The sequence below is a fragment of the Neofelis nebulosa genome, chromosome 3, assembly GCF_028018385.1.
Source record: "Neofelis nebulosa isolate mNeoNeb1 chromosome 3, mNeoNeb1.pri, whole genome shotgun sequence".
Taxonomy (NCBI): domain Eukaryota; kingdom Metazoa; phylum Chordata; class Mammalia; order Carnivora; family Felidae; genus Neofelis; species Neofelis nebulosa.
This window is the reverse complement of record NC_080784.1, coordinates 66,387,167-66,405,103: the sequence shown is the minus strand read 5'-3', so window position 1 is coordinate 66,405,103 and position 17,937 is coordinate 66,387,167. Positions and strand designations below refer to the sequence as shown.

The following is a 17,937-nucleotide window of genomic DNA, read 5'->3' as shown; positions in this document are numbered from 1 at the left end:
TTGTTTCAGAAGATGCGGAAAGCTAATAAGGAAAACACAAGAACTGGACACACATAAATATTAGAACCAGGGAACCAGAATAAGAAGCCAAGGCTGTGTGTGGTGTGCAGAGGAAAGTGGTTTTGCAGTTCATAAGCATCTCCAGAGGCAATGACTTTGATGATACCTGAGCTCAGTTCATAAAGTTCACTTCAACAAATGCTTATTCTACACCAACTATAGGTCAGACACAGTTCCAGTGTCAAGGATACAAAAATGACCAGGAGGCATTCTCTTATTTAAGATTTTACAGGTATAACGGTAGAGATAACAACATGATATCTTCCTGTATTTACCTGAGGGCTATCAATAATACTTCATGAGTAACCAAACCTTACTCCAACAGTGTTTCTCAAAAGAGAAGGCAGAAACAAGCTCTCATTTGGTAAGGAGAATTTTGAAGAGTCTGAAGGACAGTATAATCACAAGCATGAACTATTTTTAGTGGACAGTTTTATACTCTACAACCAACAGAAGTACATATATTAGTAAGTAGGACTAGGATTTCTGAAAGCTCATCTTTATCTTTTTAATCTTTTTGATTTCTTAAGTTTGACAATATCTTGTTACTCAATTACCTTAAAGTGTTACAAAACTTTAGGAGATGTCCTCACTGCTTTAAATTAAATCTCAAAAATAAATGAGGTTCTGTTATTAATTCATTAAAATCATTAATATATTAATCTACAATCCATAAAAATAAATGTACAGATGTCAACGGGCTAGCAGAATATGAAAATCATGAAGTCTGCTCTTTTGGTTCAAAACTTTGACCCTGTATATGAGGGCACTATCAATGATTTTTCTATTTACAAAAAAGCTATTACTCAATAATTATTAGCTTACACCTATGCAGTTAACACAGCTCCAGTCCCCTTGTAACATATATGCCATCTCATGGCCTGGGGTGCCCTTAGCAAGAAGCTTAAAGACATAAATGGAGAAAGTTCCCCATTAGTATATTTACCACAGAAAATCAAAATCTACTGAAGAAGAGATCAAGCAACATTTCAAAAAGCACTTTTAACAAGAAAGTAAGCTCATGGGAAGCCAAAATTAAAATAGCCTTACTAGAGGTGGATAAACTAGAGAGGAGCTGAACTTCTCTACCTCAAAGGCAAGTACTCAACAGAGTTCCCATGCAGACATCAAAATACACTCTAAAACAGAATAATCTTTGTCAGCTGGGGCTTCTGCAGGGTGGGCCTAATTTCCCAATTCTTTAGTTTATTTTTTCTTTCCAGGACAAAATTCTTATTCTTGCAAATCGAGACCAAAAACTTCTACTATTTAAAATCTACTCAGTAAATGTCTTCAGGAAATCTTTTTAAGTGTATCTGTTTTAAGCTAAAATATTTTATTTGTTAAAAGTTAAAATTATGGCTGAAGCACCTGGGTAGCTCAGTCGGTCAAGCGTCCGACTTCGGCTCAGGTCATGATCTCACAGCTCACAGGGTGGAGCCCTGTGTCAGGTTCTGTGCTGACAGTCTGAAGCCTAGAGCCTGCTTCAGATTCTGTGTGGTGTCTCTCTCTCTGCTCCTCCCACTGCTCATGCTTTCTCTCAAAAATAAATTAAAAAAAAAAAAGCATTAAAAGAAATTTTTTTAAGTTAAAATAATGCCATAACTACAGCAACATCCTAATATTTAAAGCAGAATGAAATACTATTTTAAGACATGATTTTATTTTTAATGTTTTAATTTTTTATTTTACTTTAGAGAGAGAGCATGAGTTGGGGAGACAGAGGAAGTGAGGGAGAATCTCAAGCAGGCTCCACACTCAGCTCGCAAAGTGACACAGGAGGCTGGATCACACCACTTTGGGATCACAACCCAAGATCCCAAAATCCAAGAGTCAGAATGCTCAACCTATTAAGCCACCCAAGCGCCCCTTAAGGAATGATTTTAAAACATGACTTTACTGTCTATTTAATTCACCTTTCTTTTTAGGAGTTATTTAGAAAAATCAACCTCACCAACTTAGGCAAAATGTTTCCCTCAGATAATTGTGTAGATTCCTAAACACGAGCTTAATGAATTATCAGGAACAAAATTTTCATCTCTAAAATGGTAAGTGAATTCAGAGACTTCATTTACTATGTAAATACTTAAGAGATTTTTCGCCATGCCATCAGGACTAGCTAGTACTTTTGATGTAGCTCCAAGGCTACTCACTGACTAAAGTTCCTGTATGTTCTGCAAAAACCACACTCCTAATGCTTCAACTATACTTCAAGTTTCCCATCAAAAGAGAGCTAGACCTAAAAGGGACTTGTGTGTCAAACTGAATGCAAAGTAAAAATTAAATTATATAATTATAATAACAAGGTCAACCAAAAACAGCTCTACAGATAACACCTGACAACACAATTAACACATGGAAATGCAAAATTAATGAGTACCATAAACATGCAGAAATATTACTTCCATATGCCATAGGCATCATTTAGCATCTTATAAAAGGGAGAGCAGTAGTTTGTTGGTTAAATCAACCGTTTATCAACTTGATACATAACTTTTCAGGGACATATTTTAGTTCTCTTCTAGACACTTACAATTTATAAGCAACTTGAAATGTACTCATTTTGTTTTTTTTCTTGAGAATTACAAAGTTTTATTAGTTAAGCCTATAATGTAATCCAAACTAAATAATTTTATTTAAAATGGAAAAGAATTATTTTTGGGTGGTAATACTAATACTGAAATAGCATGTATGTTAGAAAAGTATATAATGGAAAAAATATGAATTACAATTCAGAAACTTTATATGGTCCAAATGTATTCCTGGTAGCTATGTCTTTTTCAGTTAAAGATATAAATCATCTCTACCTGTAAAGTCTGATAACAAATTGTACCTTTCAAAGATGTTATTAGGAAAATAAATGAACTGTTTGGAAGACAGATATTTAACAATAATGAATGACCGTCACTGAAAATTATTCCTGAAATATAAACACCAGATAGGCAGACAACTAACATGTCAATAACATACTTACTGTTTAAGTTTTTCTGTGAATATGTATTGGGTGAAGTCTTTCATTGATGGAGCAAAATACATAGTATCCTTTATTTTAATACCTTTACTCTCAATGTGCTCTGAAGAATTAAAACGTAACACATAAAATGGATGTGCAACAGGTCCAAATATCTCAAATATCTATAAAATAGAAAAAACATAAAGACCTCCTTTAATATGTAAAAAAGTAATTCAAACAGTAATATTTCTTAAAAACTGGTAATTGTTATAATAAGGTAATTCTCTCATGTCAAAACAATAAAACTGTATTTCTATTTAAGTCATTTTTGCATAATCAGTCTTCATATTTTGATTATAAATGCATCAACTCAATCCAGATTTCCTTTTTATGAATTTAAAACAAGTGTAACAAGTTTGTACCTTATTAAATTGAAATCATTTTGGTGGTATACCAATTAGATATAAATTATCATTTTTTTTTATTATTCCTCATTTAAGTTGTAAAGTATGAAGAAAAGAATTACAATGGATAACTTCTGAGAAATAAAATGCTGTGTCACTTGGACTCTTAAGACACAAAACTTAAAAGCTAGCTTCTGCTTTAATGGGTATTCAATCATTTCTGCTGTTCCCATATGGTAGTTAACATTTTCATAAAATTAAACCACAACTGTTTCTAATTTAAAACTTAGAAAAGTAGATTTGAACTTGAAGTTGCTTATTTTTCAAAAACCAAAGAAGCTATACAGCCTTTAACTTTTATGCAAAGCAAGTACTTTCAGTACAGACATATTTTATTTCCGAAAATGTTTTAAGAATGATAAAACAAAGCCTCTTGTTTTCAAGCTCTTCTCAAAATACGTAAATTTTTAAAAATAATGTTTCTGGTAATAAATGTACGTATGTTATAGAAACTGGACATGACCAATATCAGTGTAGACCTCTATAGTCTTTTTTTCTATTAATAAATTTTTCCTTTTGAGACCACACTGTAGGGGCGCCTGGGTGGCGCAGTCGGTTAAGTGTCCGACTTCAGCCAGGTCACGATCTCGCGGTCCGTGAGTTCGAGCCCCGCGTCAGGCTCTGGGCTGATGGCTCGGAGCCTGGAGCCTGTTTCCGATTCTGTGTCTCCCTCTCTCTCTGCCCCTCCCCCGTTCATGCTGTGTCTCTCTCTGTCCCAAAAATAAATAAAAAAAAAAAAAAACAAAAAAAAAAAAACGTTGAGACCACACTGTAGTTTTGTATACTACTCCCTTTTAAAACCAAAGGTTGCATTAAGTTTTTCCATGTTCTTCGTAAGTATATCTTGGTAGCTGTAGCACACTCCTTTATAGATCTGGCACAATATATTTAACTTGTCTCCCAGGACATTTAGGAAGCTTTCAATTTGCTCAATATGATGAATGATGCCATGATGAGTATCTTTTTATGTAAATTTACATAGTTCAGGTTTCCTGAAAATTCATTGGTAGGGGGCAGAATTATTGGAGCCAAGAGTATGATTACTATTAAAACTCTGGATGTAAATTACAACTTTGGGGCACCCCTGGGTGGCTGAGTCAGTTAAGCATCTGACTCTAGATTTTGAGTCATGATCTCAGGAACCTTGAGATCAAGCTCCGAATCAGCGCTAACCATGCAGAGCCTGCGTGGGATTCTCTTTCTCCTCTCTCTCTCTACCCCTTCTCCACCGTGCTCTTGCACTCTCTCAAAATAAATAAATAAACTTAAAAAAAATTACCAAATAACTTTCCAAATAGCTTTGATCATTTTAAACCAACTGCACTGAAAGTATGTTTTAGTACCTTCTCAGTTCTTGATTTTTGATAGTAAATATTCTCATTTTATTCTCTTCAGTATACCATTCAGGTTTTATTAAACTTTCAGTTAGGCATAAAACAGTCAGGGTACCAATATTCTGAAGACATGATTACCCTAAAAACAACTAGTAGCATTCAATACAAGTCGCAACATATTCTGCAATAACACTAATAGCATAAAAAAATTTATCTTTTTTTAATTTTAAAAGAAAATAGCAAATTTGCTTTGAAAGGATCTAGATACAAAGAGCAGACCTCTTCCAACCAGAACCACAAAGGACAGAAGGGATATCCTAGAGCATGACTCTTACTGGTTTACATTACATAAAGTAACAGATTGTCTTGTCACTTTTTTAAAAGCCTTAACAATTATTGGGGCAGCTGGGTGGCTCAGTCAGTCGAGCATCTGACTTCAGCTCAGGTCTTGATCTCACGGTTCGTGAGTCCAAGCCCCACATCGGGGTCTCTGCTGTCAGCCTGCAGAGCCTGCTTCAGATCCTCTGTTCCCCTCTCTCTGCCCCTCTCCCGTTTGTGCTCTCCCCAAAATAAGTAAATATTTAAAAAAAAAATTTTAAGTCTTAATTCTTTTTTAACTTTGATAAATATAGACAAATCTCATTCTTCAAAGTTTGGACAGGGATAAAATAAGTTTTTGAAAAATTTCCTATAAAAGTATAATAATCATTGTTTGCAACCTGGTACATAAAACTGTTTCCCAAGGAATGGTTCCCTGGATAAATAATTCCATATCCTGAGAAATGATTTCACTAGAGCAATGCCTTAATAGCCTCAGGTTTATATACAGACTAGTTTGAACTAACATTCAAAATTCTTGGATAAAAATCAAAGCATGCTTAGTTCACTATTGTTAAGATCTTAAGTGTTGATCAGCTGTATCTATGAGAAAATCATTATAAAGTTTTAAGTAAAATAACACCACAAACATACAACAGATGACAGGAAGCTCCATTAGTGAATCCATATATGGCTTACACCAAAACTGAGAAGTATTTATGCTACTAACTTGAATAGCCACAGGAACACTTAACTGAGTTCACATAAGCAATTTAGCTAACCCAGAGTTATAGAAAAAAAAAAGGGGGGGGGGATTTGACAATATTTTAAACTACTATCAGCTTCAAAGTATAGATTTTAGACTGGCTAATACCTGAGAGCTAAACTGTGAAGAACGACTTCAGACAAAGTAGGGCTCAGGCCAGCCCCACTTCACCTCACAGTTTTACCCCTACTCAGTCTTCAGACCTGCCCTTGGGGATTCTGCAAGAAATCCTGACTACAGATGCAAGGAAAGAATGGCTGAGACAACAGTGTGAGAAACAAAACTTAGGATAATGATGTCTAAGATATTTACTTTAAGGAAGGCAAAAAGCTTTCTTTATACTCTAAATAGTACATATTCCATAGAAATACTCACAAAAATCTAATCCAACTAATGTTTTATACTTGCCCTGTCATTTGAGAGGTAGTCTTCAGTGTCCTTCCACTTGGCTCTAGAATATACTTACCATCTCTTACTTAAAAGCAGTATCTTTCTGCTAAAAGACCTCAAAGGATTCCTGTCACACACAGAGGTCACAAACACACACCACTACACCACATTACACAGATCTAGCATAGGGTCTGTTAGGAAAACAACTGACAAGAAGAGAAGTACATTCATTCCCCCAAATTCTCATTCTACAGCACAGTCCATGCTTAGATGTTCTACATGCAGCCTGGCAAAAGTTCTAGTGGCTGGGGGCCAGCATGAGACAGCTGGCTAAAGATGCATCGAGAACACTCCACAGCCATAAAGAATTCTCCTATCAATTACTATTTTGACTTCCTATTAATAAAAATGAAGAAAATAAGAGTATTCTAGTTCACTGGTTAGATTAAATGATTATTTCAATCACCCTGTGTATTATTACTTCACAAGTTTCTGGGGGAGGAAAAAAAAAAAACACCGTATCAAACTATACTTCCAGAAAATCAACACATACTACCAACCAGACTGTAACAAAGTATTCTTTAAATAAAGAATCTTTAAAAAAAAAAAAAAAAGATCAGTAAAAATTTCTGCTCAATATTTGACAGGGAAAACATTTCATTGTTTCATTAGAAAGTAAAGTACATAATAATTAAAAAACAAAACCTGTTCTAACAAATACTGAAGACTAAAGGCAAAACAAACAAGTAATTCATGTTATATAGGGATAATATATTGCACAGGTTGGTCAGTTTTTAAATCCCCTGATATTAAAGAGCTAAACATTAAAAATAAAATTTTATTCATTTATCAAAAGGAACTATTCACCATCAGGATTAAAGGGCAAAAGGTAGAAACACAAATCCAAGGTCACCTTCCTTACATCAGTAGGGAAGGGGGAGGAGGTTTAAGGGAAATGCATCAGACAGACCAAATGGGTTGGAAACTCAATTTTATTCCTTTTTAACTTTGTGATCTTTAAGTAAGTGGGGATAATTTCAGTTGCTTACAGAATTTCAGTGAATTTTAAAAGATATACAGGGGTGCTGGGGTGGCTCAGTGGGCTGAACAACCAACTCTGACTCAGGTCATGACCTCACAGTTCGTGAGTTTGAGCTCTGCGCCAGGCTCTGCACTGACAGTGTGGAGCCTGCTTGGGATTCTTTGTCTCTCCTCTCTCTCTCTGTCCCTCCCCTACTCATGCTTTCTCTCTCTCAAAATAAATAAACTTAAAAGAAATAAAAATAAAAATAAAAAAATATACAAAATATCACTGTGGCTCATTATTGTTGAAGGGCAGAGGAAAAAGAAAAGATATACAAAGGTTTGACATTGAAGGTAAAACTAATTTAGTGTCCAAATAAGATCTAAAACAGATTCAATTTCATTTTCTGATTAATGGTTTGATATTCCCAACTCTCCTCTCCCCTGCCACTATACTGGGGAATCATTTCAAAGTGCTTCCATTTATGATCAAATATTTTTTAAAGGCTTGTCACTTCTTGAATTTACAAAGCTCTCTATGTAAAATTTAGAAATAGATTTAATTTTTCCCTCTAGACTTATGTCACATAACTAAAGTTAGAGGCGTAAATGTTACATTTTTATCTGATACCTTTCAAATTCAAATGACAAAAGAGCTGAATATTAACATTAGTCACGATTATAGAATTAAAAATTCAAATGTAATGAGAGATATTAAGAAATGTGAATTTAGAGGCTTTTAACTGGCTTAGTGTTGGGTATTGTGAAATTAAAATTGTCTAAGCTAGCTATTTAGAGAAAAAGGTAACTGTCACAAAAATCATAAATAAAAGGAATCATGGAAATGATCATTTTCAACTCCTAGGCAGAAAATGAAGAAATATGTTTCTGTTCCCTCTTCTCCTCTCCCTTCTTCTACATCTTTCTTGAGGACAGCGAGAAATGCTTTGCTTTTGCACCGGGGCAGAATACTGGTTTCTCCTAAAGAAGTATATATGCCCAAGGGCACGGAGAGCGGCTCATGACACAGTCATCTACTCATTTCCCATCCCTTTTCTCTCTCAACCTTCTCTGCAGTACAGCCCCCTAGCATATCTCTAACACCTCACAAAGGCACCAGCAGAACCCATACTTGAAAGAAAAGGACTGAGCTTAGGTATTTGAAAGACAAAAAAGTACAGCACCATCCTTTAAGCATTAAATCATCTTTCTTCCCCTCACTGACTTTCTCCAGCATTGCTAAAATAGATTAGCTCTAGACTCCAATTAATTCTACCACTGATTGCTTTGCAATCCTAAGTCACTCATTTCTCTTTGGTAAATTGGCCTGTCAACCTAATATATATATATGATTTTATATATTATAAACTTAAATATACTTGCATTAAATATAAATATAAGTAGGTAGTATAAGGTGGTAGGATCCTGATAAAAACCTGAGCTCTTTCCAACTTGTGTTAGAATGGGATAGTAGGGAAGTGGCAGAAAAAAGGGAAAATTACATGAATGATCCAATAATATAATTAAAAAGATATGCTTTTTTTCTGATTAGATATAAATTAATTGTCCTAGAACAAAAAAAGAAGCCGACTGTTGCTTACCTGGGAAAAACTAAACCCCAAAAAGCTACTTCTTATCTGTCTTCAACACAATACACAAAGAACTGTACTCTGTATGGTGCAGAAATGCTGAGGTGAATAAAGCTACCCCTACAGCCGAAAAAGGAACACTTGGTTGGTATTTATATTCTTGACTTTACATCCTTTGCTGACTGCTCAAAATTGCACAGATTTGGTAAAATGTGAAGTCTTCCATATTAAAGATGGACATGCAGAGTTGTTCCATTCGAAGGGTGTTAGAAGGGACTCAACTTTATGTTAAGTACTAAAGTACACATACTCATAATTTCCCAGAATGTGCTTACAGTGACACTTTACAGCTACTGCTGAAATCTTTTTCTACTTTTTCTTTTTTCCATCCTCAGATTCTACCAGAGGAAACCAAAGTCTAAAGTTTTGAGAGCCACCACTCAAAGGGACTCACAAACCAAAAAAAGGTTAACTATTACACTGTAGAAAGTTCCCTGCACTCAACTTTGAGTACTTGGAGATATTCAATATGTAGAACCACTGCCTCACAAAGTACCTGACAAACGGAAAAAAATGTATTTTATATTTAATGATGCAAGCAGCAAAGAGTGATAAGCAGTATTAAACCAATATATCAACAGATAAGAAGCACTGACGAAAATCAAGAAAAAACTAAAACTTCAGAGCTCTAGATTGCTCACCTACTAAAATTAATAAATTCTTTCTTTTTAGGACAGATAGGGAAAGTCAGAAAAAACAATCAACAAAGAAACAGCATAATTTTTAAGATCTGATTTTTTTTTTTTTTTTTTTTTAACAAACCTTTCCTGCTGCTTGTCGATCACTTTTAAAAATTACAGTCTCTTCATTAACCGGAGGTAGGTTAGTCATGGATTCAATTATTACTGAAAAATGAAACAGAGCAGATATTTCAAGATTTAATTAGACAATAATGTAAAATTTAAGTAATAATTTTATTTAGCTTTTAATTCCAACATAATTTAAAATGAAATTTAAGATGAGATAATGTATCTGGTAACTATTTCTCTTAAATCAACAAGCTATTTATTATCAAGTGATACAGGGAAATAGAGTCTACATATTTTTATTTATTACAGAAAGCTACAGTTCTAGGGTACCTGTGTGGGGCACCTGGGTGGCTCAGTCCATTAAGCATTCAACTCTTGCTATCTATCGGCTCAGGTTGTAACATCGTGGTCATGAGATTAAGCCCTGAGTCAGCATGGAACCTGCTTGAGATTCTGTCTACCCATCTCTCTCTCTCTGCCCCTCTTCCACTCACACATGTGCATGCTCTCTCTCTCAAAATAAATAAACTTAAACACACACCAAAAAAAAAAAAAAAAAAAACCCAAAAAGCTACAATTCTAAGAAAAAAAAAAACTAAAGTATAAAATCTCACAGAAAAGTTGTATCGCCCATTAAAAAGTCAATAAATTTAAGTCATGTACATTTTCTCAAGCAACTTTTATCCAAAAAAGTATAATCGCATTTACTCACAAAACTCTTATTTTAGGAAAAATCAGTCTTCTTTCTCATTGTAGAAATTCTTTTCTACAAAGAACTGAATATTTACTGTTTTATGAAAACGCTAAAGACTTCATAAAAGCATCTTCCTCAGAACAGATAAAGAATGATAGGACTCAACAGCAATTTTTATCACTCTCTTTCTCAAAAAGCAATAGCATTATCCCACTAGTCTATCATAATCAATTCCTGTATATGACACAAATGTTAAACAACCAGTCTACCATACATAGCAAAGAGAAAAAACAGGCAGTAGGCTCTTAGAAAATTAGAGTAAAAAGCAAGAATACTTTGCCACATTACAGATGTCACGTCTACTTGAGAAACGAAATATAGTAATTCAGATTATTAAAATTCACTTCAAAAACTTCAATTGTATCAGTTACTACCTCTTTTAAAAATATTTTTTAATGTTTATTGAGAGAGAGAGAGAGAGAGAGAGAGAGAGCGAGCATGAGCGGGGGAGGGGCAGAGAGAGTGGGGGAAACACAGTATCCGAAGCAGGCTCTAGGCTCTGAGCTGTCAGGACAGAGCCCCATGCAGGGCCTGAACCCACGGACTATGAGATCATGAGCTGAGCAGTAGTTAGGGACACCTAACCAACTGAGCTACCCAGGCGTCCCCATCAGTTACTGCTTCTAAGTTCTGAACATACGTATAAGTCACAGATTATATATAGATCAACATTTTTTGAGTTAGATCTGTTTCTGGAATAAAGATGATGAGTAAGGATTGATAATGATAGTGAGCACTAAGAGAATTCATTTTCAATCATCTCTCTTCCCTAATCCCCTTCCCAAGAATCAAATTACATGAAAATAAAAGATCACCTAATCTAATACCTTCATTTCATAAAAGGATGAGAAAACAGGACTCAAGAGATTAACATTATCATAATGTTAATATCTTATAATCATAATCTGGCTAATTCCAGACCAAGTTATCACCAGAACCTAAAATCTTCCTGCAACATCACAACTACTGACCCTGTTTCCACTGCCTACAGAACTATTCTTTTTTTATTATGATTCTAGGTGGCAGTTGCAGGTAGTTGGGTACAGACCAACTTAAAGTTTATACCATACACTGATAAAGATTTTCAAAGGCTTTCAACAGTCAAATAGGTACTAGCACAAGATCCTTAATTTTATGACATCTCTCTACTTCTACCAAGGTGAATAATATCTAATTAGCCTCCTGTATTTTCCAAATTAAAACAGAGAGAGAGAGGGGAACAAACCAGCAGAACCTGTAGAAGAACTGCAGAGTACAAAGCCAAATCCTCTCTTTTTCTCTTTGGGTTCTCATTTGAACTCATGTTATTTTTTGCTTAATGTACTAATACTTCATTTTCTCTTTTATAATCTGGTCCAAATAATGTTAGATATTTTAGGCTCTCAAAAGAGAGGAGTATGTGATAATTTTGATACAATCTTTTTTCCCCAGCAGCTTGAGAATTCTGTTAGTCTATTAGGGCGTGCTAGTCAAAACAGTATCTTTAAAGAGCATTATTCTGTGCTTATCAAATAGTTCACATTTTTTCTTGATAAACATTATGACCTAAATTTTTTCTATAAACATCAAGCCTAATAGATGCTCAACTCATACCATGTAAGCAAATAATTATTTATTTGACTTATTTATGTACATTCTTAAATGCCAAAAGTAACTCAAAAACCAGTAAATGTAAGGATTTTAGAATCAGGTAAATAAAGAGTTTTAATAATCATGATTTTTATAAAAAAGATGTTTCACTTTAATCAAAATTTTGATTAATAAATTGTAAAAGTACAAAATTATAAATGTATGAAGTTTTAAAAATATTGGTGTGGACACTGTTAGAAAAAGGTCAAAAGTCCAATTTCTATCACTGACTCATTATACAACTGATCATAAGGGCAGGTAAATTGGGTTTTCCTGTGTCCCTTAAGTCCTGTAAACTAAGGAGGCTGGTGGACAATCTAGGTCTACCACCCATTTTAAGTATCTTTGACTTTGTCAACTCTGAGTTCTATTTTCAGGTGTATCTTACTATAAGACTTAATGGTAGCTACATTAACTTCAAGGACTTTCATGTTCCTACCTCACATCCTAGGGCTGAAAGAAATCTGTAATATATAGTTCTCTTAACCAACAGCTTTAAATTTCATGCCATTAAATCACAGAGCTAATTTACATGTTTCTAAAATAAAAATCAAAGGCAGTAGGCAGAAAAATGTTCACTCCCCACCCAAAAGATACCCACATCCTAATCCCTGAACCTGTAAATATGTTTACATTTAAAAAAAAAAAAAAAAAATCGCAGATGTGATTAAGGTTAAGAGCCTTGAGATGGGGAGATTATCCTGGATTATACGTGTAGGCCCAACCTAAGGAGTCCCTAAAAGCAGATAATCTTCTAAGGCTGTAGTCAGGGAGAGATATGATGAAGGGAGAAGGGTCACAGATAAGGCATATTATTGCCTTTGAAGATGAAGGGTGCCATGGGCCAAAGAATGCAGGCAGCCTCTAGAAGCTAAAAAAGACAAGAAAATGGATCCTCCCTAGAGCCCTGACAGAAACTCAGCCTTGACGAATCCTTTAATTTTAGCATAGTGAGACACATATCAAACTTCTGGCCTAGAGAACTGTAGAATAATAAATTTGTGTTGTGTAAAGTTACTAAATTTGTAGTAATTTAATAGTAGTAAAAAACGAAGATACCAAATCAAATTCTGGAGAAATGTCAGTAAAAGTAGACTTTAAATTTTTAAAAAGACAATGTATTTATTAGTAACCTATACAAGTAAAAACTGAATTTATCTATTCAAACTTAGTGACTATAAAATGAAGTATTATTACATATTTCACAGAAAATTCACTAGTCATAAATTCTTTGATTAATACATACCTGGATACAAAAAATTTGATTAATAAATCATTTACATACCTAATTGCTCAATAATACTTGAAACCATCCCAAGAGGCTTTAATTCAATATCTTCAGGCAGGATAATAGTGAGTTCTTCAACAGAAGGTAGTTCCTATAATATAAAAAAGCACTGATCTTCCTCCAGCTTCACCAACTTAAAAAAAAAATGGGACATCATTTCTATTTAAAGTTTTATAAACATGTCTGACGATGTAACGTTAGGCACTCAAAACATCACTTTGATGTTACCCTTGTTAGTGTCTGGCAGTATTTCTCCCACCTCCAATATCTCCCCACATGAGTAATACAATAACATCTATAGCTTAATCCAGCTAGACAAAGAACACAGACAAAAGTACCTAGATTTTCCCACCAATCACACTTGAATGAGACAAAGAAAAGAGAAAAAAAAAAAAAAAAAAAGCTATCACTGTTAAGGAATGCATGATTTAAAAAATAGACAATTCACACAGTGAGTCCCAGAAAAATCATTCTATTGGTCACTACGACTTCTCCAACAGAAGTGTTCTCTCACTTAGCCGTCTTAATTTGGTTAATCGATTTGATTGGGACTAAGCAGTTGAAGACAAGCAGCAATCTTTTCTGGGGCTTTGTGAAAGAGAGTAAATGTCTGGCCTCTTCAGGAAAAAATACAGAATTTCTAGGATACAGAATGTAGGCTCCAACCTGCAAAAGCGGTGACTGTGTTCCTGGAATCTTCTTTCTTTATGTTAAAAACTAAATTTCTTTACAATTCCTCTTTTTTGACCCTATCTCAGTTGCTATAGAAACTAGACGCTGAAGTAGAGATGAAGTTGAAGAGAAATTTAAGAATAAAACTGACCTTAGGTTTTAAAGTAAACAGAGCTTTCTATTTTTGACCTTTTCCAAAAGATCATAATTAACTTTTACAAGGAAGTTTTTTCCTTAAGAAGGCTTGAAAGTGTAAAGATCCTATGGATGGCATATCAGGAGTTAGTATGGGAGGAAAAAGATAACTTCTGAAGAAATGTCGGAAAAGATGGGAAAACCTAAACAATACAATATACTGCAGATGGATGTATCTTGGGTAATCATTTTCCTCTTCAGGGATCAAACAAGGTTTTTAACAAATCATATAACCAGAGTTGAAGTGTATAACTTGCTTTTATTTTCTGATCAAGAATTACTTACGAAAAACCACACTAAAAGTCTCAACCAACTCAATGCTTAAGACTTAATCTCTGCAAGGTTAGTCTAGATGGTGGTAGAGGAAATGACTGTCTTATGTTAGAATTTTTCTGAGTTCTTTTAGGGAGAGGACAGCCACTGTTCATTTTTGCATATTAAACATGGAAAGTCTTTTCTTGTCAAGACCATGGTTTGAAAGTGGTCCATGTGTACATTAGAATAGAGAAGGGAGTACAGTTGGTAGAAATGATACAGAACACGTGACAAGGAACAGACCTATTTAAGAAATTCTTAGCTAAAGAAATCCCACACCCAGTTAAATACAAGAATGGAGAATTATAACACTGGGAGACTGCAGACAGGAATCTTTACTGATATTTAAGAGGACAAATCACACTGATTTCTGCTTCTAGGAGTGGCACCTCTTAAAAATAGCAAATGGCATTTTCTAATGCAAAAGTGTAAATTTATTTTTTTTAAGTTTACTTACTTATATTGGGGGGGGGGGGCAGAAAGAAGGAGAGAGAATCCCAAGCAGGCTCCATGTTGTCAGTGCAGAGCCCAACACAGGGCTCGAACTCACAAACCGTGAGATCATGACCTGAGCCAAAATCAAGAGTCAGACACTTAACTGACTAGGTCACCCAGGCACCACACTAATACAGAAGTATAGTGATGAAATCTGAAATCCGCCCCACTGACTAACCAAATTATAGTTAAATCTAATACAAAAATTTTCATCACTTTTAGATTGTGATAAAGCCCACTGCTTAAATAAACTCAGGATCATGGAGGCAGAACAAAGAATAAGAAGTCTCCAAAAGAGAAAGCGCTGTTAGAGCTTTTGGGAAAACTTCTGAACTGAGGTAGACCACATGCCATTAACACTTAGGACACAAAAATCAATGTTATTCTCAAATAAATAAATGCTATTTGGCCACAAAATGAAAAGCTCCTTGTTTTTCATTTTCTATGAAGAGGAATAAAAATCTATGCAATATACAGTCATTATATTTTGGTATCGATCTATATTCTGATACTGTTTTGTTTTCCTTTAACTTTAAAATATAAAATATATGTTCCCTTTTTTAAAAAAAGGAAAAAAACAGTACAGAAGGATTCAAAGCAAAAAGCAAACATTCCCCAATCTTATTACCTTCAACCTCCCAATTCCTCTCCAAAGATGGCTGTTAACAGTCTTTTAAATACACTTACTATGCAGATATAAACTCTACATTTCTGGGGCGCCTGGGTGGCTCAGTCGGTTAAGCGTCCGACTTCGGCTCAGGTCACGATCTCGCGGTCCGTGAGTTCGAGCCCCGCGTCGGGCTCTGGGCAGATGGCTCAGAGCCTGGAGCCTGTTTCCGATTCTGTGTCTCCCTCTCTCTCTGCCCCTCCCCCATTCATGCTCTGTCTCTCTCTGTCTCAAAAATAAACGTTAAAAAAAAAAAAAAAAATTTAAACTCTACATTTCTAACTTTAAAATATTTTACTTAAAATATCCAATTATGCAAGCTATCCTCTTTACCTATCATTTTGTACATCTTTCTACAACAAAACAAACACCTAATTTTTTAAACATTCTTACAGTATATCACTGTATAGATGGACTATAATTTAACACCAGTCACCTGATATATTTGCCACTTTTTAATATTTATCATACGTATGATACAATGAACTTTCACATATATCTTTGCATAACTCCTGTTATAAACTCCTGTAAGTAGAACTGCTAGATCCAAAGGTATAAACACTTTTCATGTTTTACTGATACTGTTAAATTTCTTTCCAAAAAGGTTTTGTCAGAGGCAGCTGGGTGGCTCAGTCAGTTAAGTGTCCAACTTTGGCTCAAGTCACGATCTCACAGTTCGCGGGTTCGAGCCCTGCAATGGGCTCCAGCTCTGGGCTGAGAGCTCAGAGCCTGGAGCCTGCTTCAGATTCTGTGTCTCCCTGTCTCTCTGCCCCTCCCCCCATTTGCACTACGTTTCTGTCTCTTGGGGAAAAAAAAAGTCAAAAAGGTTCATCAATTAACAATTCCACAAATGATGAGATTTTTCCCAGATTCTTGTAATCACTGAGAAGCAACCCTGAAACCTTGGCCAGTCTGAGAGGTCTACAATATAAAATACATCTTGCTTTAATTTAAATTTCTTCATTAATCAGGAAGACTGTGTATCTTTACGTGTTTCCTGGCTCTCTGTTTATGAATTGTTTGTGTATCTTATACATTTTTCTTTAAAATTTATCTTTTTATAAATTTATAAGAACTATGTATTAAAGAACATTTGCCCTTTATCAAATATGAAGAAAATACCCACTTCCTTACCTCCCAGAATGCATTTAAGTTGCTTAACGAACTTCAGCATTTTAATTTTTATGTAAATATATCAAGCTTTTCTTTCTTTGGCTTTTGACACTTGTGTCACTAAAAAGAAAGACCTTCCCTATACCAAAATCGCTTTTTAAATTCACTGATATTTTCATTGCTTCTAATCTCATTTTTAATATTTCAATTTGGTCCATTTATAATTTTACTTTTGTATAAAAGCAAAGCAAAGATTGGCTTTATCTTTATCCATATTACTGGCCAATTATTCCCATGTGTTATAGAACAATCCATCCTTTCCTCTAGATTTGAAGAATAAATTTTAACATGTACTAAATGTACTTATATATTTGGGTTTTTTACTGAAATCTCCACTCAGTTCCACTGATTTATTTCAGTGTCAGTCCTAAACTATTTTAACAACTGTGCCTTTCATTACATGTTTTAATATTTGGGAATAAGGCAAGTTCTTCTATTCACTTCATCCATATTTTTCCCCTTGGAAATTTTCCTAACTATTCTCAGGTTTATTTCACTACACAAACTTTAAAACCATTTTGTCATATATGCGTCTTGTTAGTAGTGATTAAAATCACGTTTAGAGTTGTCTTTTTATAAGTCATAAATAGTCCTTAGGTTTATTTAAAGCCATCTTCTACCTTATTTGATATTATAAATTCCTAGTTATTTAGTATCTTTGCTATTATAAATGTATCTTTATAGGGTATTATTTGAACACAAAAAAGCATCATGCTGAAATTTATGTCCAATTACTTTCTTGTGTATTCACTATATTACCATATTAATCCCTCTCCTTTTCAACATCATTACATCATGTTTTTAACTTTTCAAATAATATTGGTTCCTATTTCCAGAATATCAAGTGTCAAGCAACTGTAATGATAGAGGGCATGATGAATGAGTTTTTATTAGGAATGTTTTAATGTTAAGCATAATGATGTGTCTTGACTGAAATTTCTTTTTAAAAAGGTTAAGAAAGTGACCATCTATTCCTGTTTGTGTTTCTATTTGTGTGTGGATTTTTTTTTTTTTTTTTTTAGATCAGACTGTTGAACTTTATC

The 17,937-nt window shown here is 34.3% G+C and overlaps 1 protein-coding gene across 1 annotated transcript in view; it reads right to left on the bottom strand.

Annotated features, from left to right (window-relative positions):
• Nucleotides 1–17,937, bottom strand: part of NAF1 (nuclear assembly factor 1 ribonucleoprotein) — a 42,371-nt gene that overhangs the window by 8,422 nt on the left and 16,012 nt on the right. The window contains exons 3-5 of the mRNA XM_058720996.1: nucleotides 13,375–13,468; nucleotides 9,720–9,802; nucleotides 3,035–3,195 (exon numbers count right to left, since the gene is read on the bottom strand). Coding sequence (XP_058576979.1) covers nucleotides 3,035–3,195; nucleotides 9,720–9,802; nucleotides 13,375–13,468 — 338 coding nt within the window. The remainder of the gene's footprint in view (nucleotides 1–3,034; nucleotides 3,196–9,719; nucleotides 9,803–13,374; nucleotides 13,469–17,937) is intronic.